Here is a 2,730-nt window from a genome sequence, read left to right on the forward strand (position 1 = left end):
GGAGGGGGGAAAGAGAGATGAGGGAGGGGGGAAAGAGAGATGAGGGAGGGGGGAAAGAGAGATGAGGGAGGGGGGAAAGAGAGATGAGGGAGGGGGGAAAGAGAGATGAGGGAGGGGGGAAAGAGAGATGAGGGAGGGGGGAAAGAGAGATGAGGTGGGGAGGGAGGGGTATAGATATAGAGAGCGAAAGTGAGTGAGTGAGTGAGTGAGAGGGAGAGATAAAGAGAGGAGAGAGTGTGTGAAACGGAGAGAGAGAGAATGTGTGTTTGAGGGACAGTGAGAGGCTGGGTTGAACAGGGTGAGGTTCGGTTGAGAGGTTAGGCTGGGATGGGATGGGATGGGTTGGGTTGGGATGGGGTGCAGGGGATGGGGTGCAGGGGATGGGCTCCGGGTTAGGATGAGGTGGGAGAGGTTGGGTGAGGTGGGAGAGGTTGGGTGGGGTTGGGTGGGGTGCAGGGGATGGGGACTGAGGTTGGGTGAGGTGGGAAGGATGGGTTGGGCTGTGGGGTATGAGTCTGGGTTAGGGTGAGGTGGGTTGGGTTGTGTTGGGGTGGGGCTCTGGGTTGGGGTGGGTTGGTGGGGGATGCTGGGTTGTGTTGAGGTGGGGTGGGGTGGATGCTGGGTTGTGTTGGGGTGGGGTCTGGGGTTGGTTGGGTCTGGGTTAGGGGGACACTGGGTTAGGTTGGGGTGGGGTCCGGGTTAGGGTGGGGTGTGTTTGGGTTGGGATGGGTGTGTTGGGGTGGGTTTCGGTGGTTGGGGTGGGTTTCGGTGGTGGGGGGGGGGAAGAGGCTGGGTTAGGTTGGGGTGGGGCCTGGGGGAGGGGGAGGGGGAGGGGGAAGAGGCTGGGTTAGGTTGGGGTGGTGTCCAGGTTAGTGTAGGGTGTGTTGTGTTGTGATGTGTTTGGAAGGAGGGGCAAGAGGCTGGGTTAGGTTGGGGTGGGGTCTGGTGTAAGGGGAGGTTGTGTTGGGGTGGATTTGGGAGGGTGTTGGGGTGGATTTGGGAGGGTGTTGGGGTGGATTTGGGAGGGTGGGGGGGAAGAGAGGCTGTGTTAGGTTGTGGTGGGGTCCGGGTTAGGGTAGGGTGTGTTGTGTATGGGTGGGGTTGGTTGTGTTGGGGGGTGGGGTTGGTTGTGTTGGGGGGGGGGAGGTTGGGGTGGCGTCTGGTTAGGGTAGGGTGGGGTGCGTTTGGGAGAGGCTGGGTTAGGTTGGGGTGGGGTCTAGGGTTGCGGCCGGATGGACCTTACCGTAGATCATGGCCAGCCCGGTCTCATGCAGGAAGCGGACGCGTCGGTGTTTGAAGAGCCAGATGCTGAGGATGGTGAGGGTGAGCAGCAGGATGAAGAGCAGCAGGTTGGCGCTGTCCTGCCGGTGACTCTCCTCCGCCTTCCTCTCCGTCATGATGTCCTCCATGGCTCCGGCCACACACACTGCCCAGCCCAGCGTCAGACAGGCGGAGCCGGACAGCAGCATGGCGGCTAGCGCCGCAACTCGGAGCCGGTCATCGGCCGATTCAACCTCCCTCCCCCCTCGGCAACCCGGCACCGCGCAGGGTCTGGGCCCAACTCCAGCCAACGAGAGACAGTCAACACTGAGCGGCCCAACCCCGCCACCAGAGGGGGCAGCACTGAGCAATCCAACCCCGCCAGCAGAGGAGGCAGCACTGAGCGACCAGAGGGAGCAGCACTGAGGAACCGCAGGGGGCAACACTGAGCAATCCAACCCTGCCACCAGAGGAGGCAGCACTGAGCAACCAGAGGGGGCAGCACTGAGCAACCAGACGGGGCAGTACTGAGCAATCCAGCCCCACCACCACAGAGGACAGCACTGAGCGAACACAGGGGGCATCACTGAGCATCTCACCAACACCACCACCAGAGGAGGCAGCACTGAGCGACCAGAGGGGGCAGCACTGAGCAATCCAACCCCACCTCCACAGGGGGCATCACTGATCGACCACAGGGGGCATCACTGAACATCTCCCCAATGCCGCCACCAGAGGAGGCAGCACTGAGCAACCAGAAGGGGCAGCACTGAGCAACCAGAGGTAGCAGCACAGTGCAACCAGAGGGGGCAGCACTGAGCAGCCACAGGGGGCAGCACTAAGCAACCATAGGGGGCAGCAATGAACAACCCAACCCTGCAAACAGGGGGCAGCACTGAGCATCTCTCCAACTCCGCAACCAGAGAGGGCAGCACTGAGCATCTCCCCAACCCTGAGCAACCAGAGGGGGCAGCACTGAGCAGCTCCCCAACCCTGAGCAACCAAGGGGGGCAGCACTGAGCAATACAACCTCACAACAAGAGGCGGTTGCACTGAGCAGCCCAACCCAGCCACCAGAGGGGGCAGCACTGAACAACCCAACCCTGCAACCAGAGGGGGTAGCACTGACCAACCCAACCCCGCCACCAGAGGGGGCAGCACTGAGCAACCCAACCCTGCAACCAGAGGGGGCAGCACTGACTAATCCAACCCTGTCACCAGAGGGGGCAGCACTGAGCGACCACGGGACATCACTGAGAATCATCCCAACCCCGCCACCAGAGGACGAAGCACTGAGCAACCAGAGGGGGCAGCACTGAGCGGCCCAACCCCGCCACCAGAGGGGGCAGCACTGAGCAATCCAACCCCACCAGCAGAGGAGGCAGCACTGAGCAACCAGAGGGAGCAGCACTGAAAAATCAGATAGAGCAGCACTGAGCAATCCAACCCTGCCACCAGAGGAGGCAGCAC

At 62.0% G+C, this 2,730-nt stretch overlaps 1 protein-coding gene across 1 annotated transcript in view; it reads right to left on the minus strand.

The window, feature by feature from the left end:
• slc9a6a (solute carrier family 9 member A6a) overlaps positions 1-1,587 on the minus strand; it is a 142,365-nt gene extending 140,778 nt beyond the window's left edge. The window contains exon 1 of the mRNA XM_070882067.1: positions 1,244-1,587. Within this exon, the coding sequence (XP_070738168.1) occupies positions 1,244-1,469 (226 nt within the window). The 5' untranslated portion in view covers positions 1,470-1,587. The remainder of the gene's footprint in view (positions 1-1,243) is intronic.
• Between the last annotated feature and the right edge of the window lie 1,143 nt (positions 1,588-2,730).

The sequence above is a fragment of the Pristiophorus japonicus genome, chromosome 6 (genome assembly GCF_044704955.1).
Source record: "Pristiophorus japonicus isolate sPriJap1 chromosome 6, sPriJap1.hap1, whole genome shotgun sequence".
NCBI classification, from domain to species: domain Eukaryota; kingdom Metazoa; phylum Chordata; class Chondrichthyes; family Pristiophoridae; genus Pristiophorus; species Pristiophorus japonicus.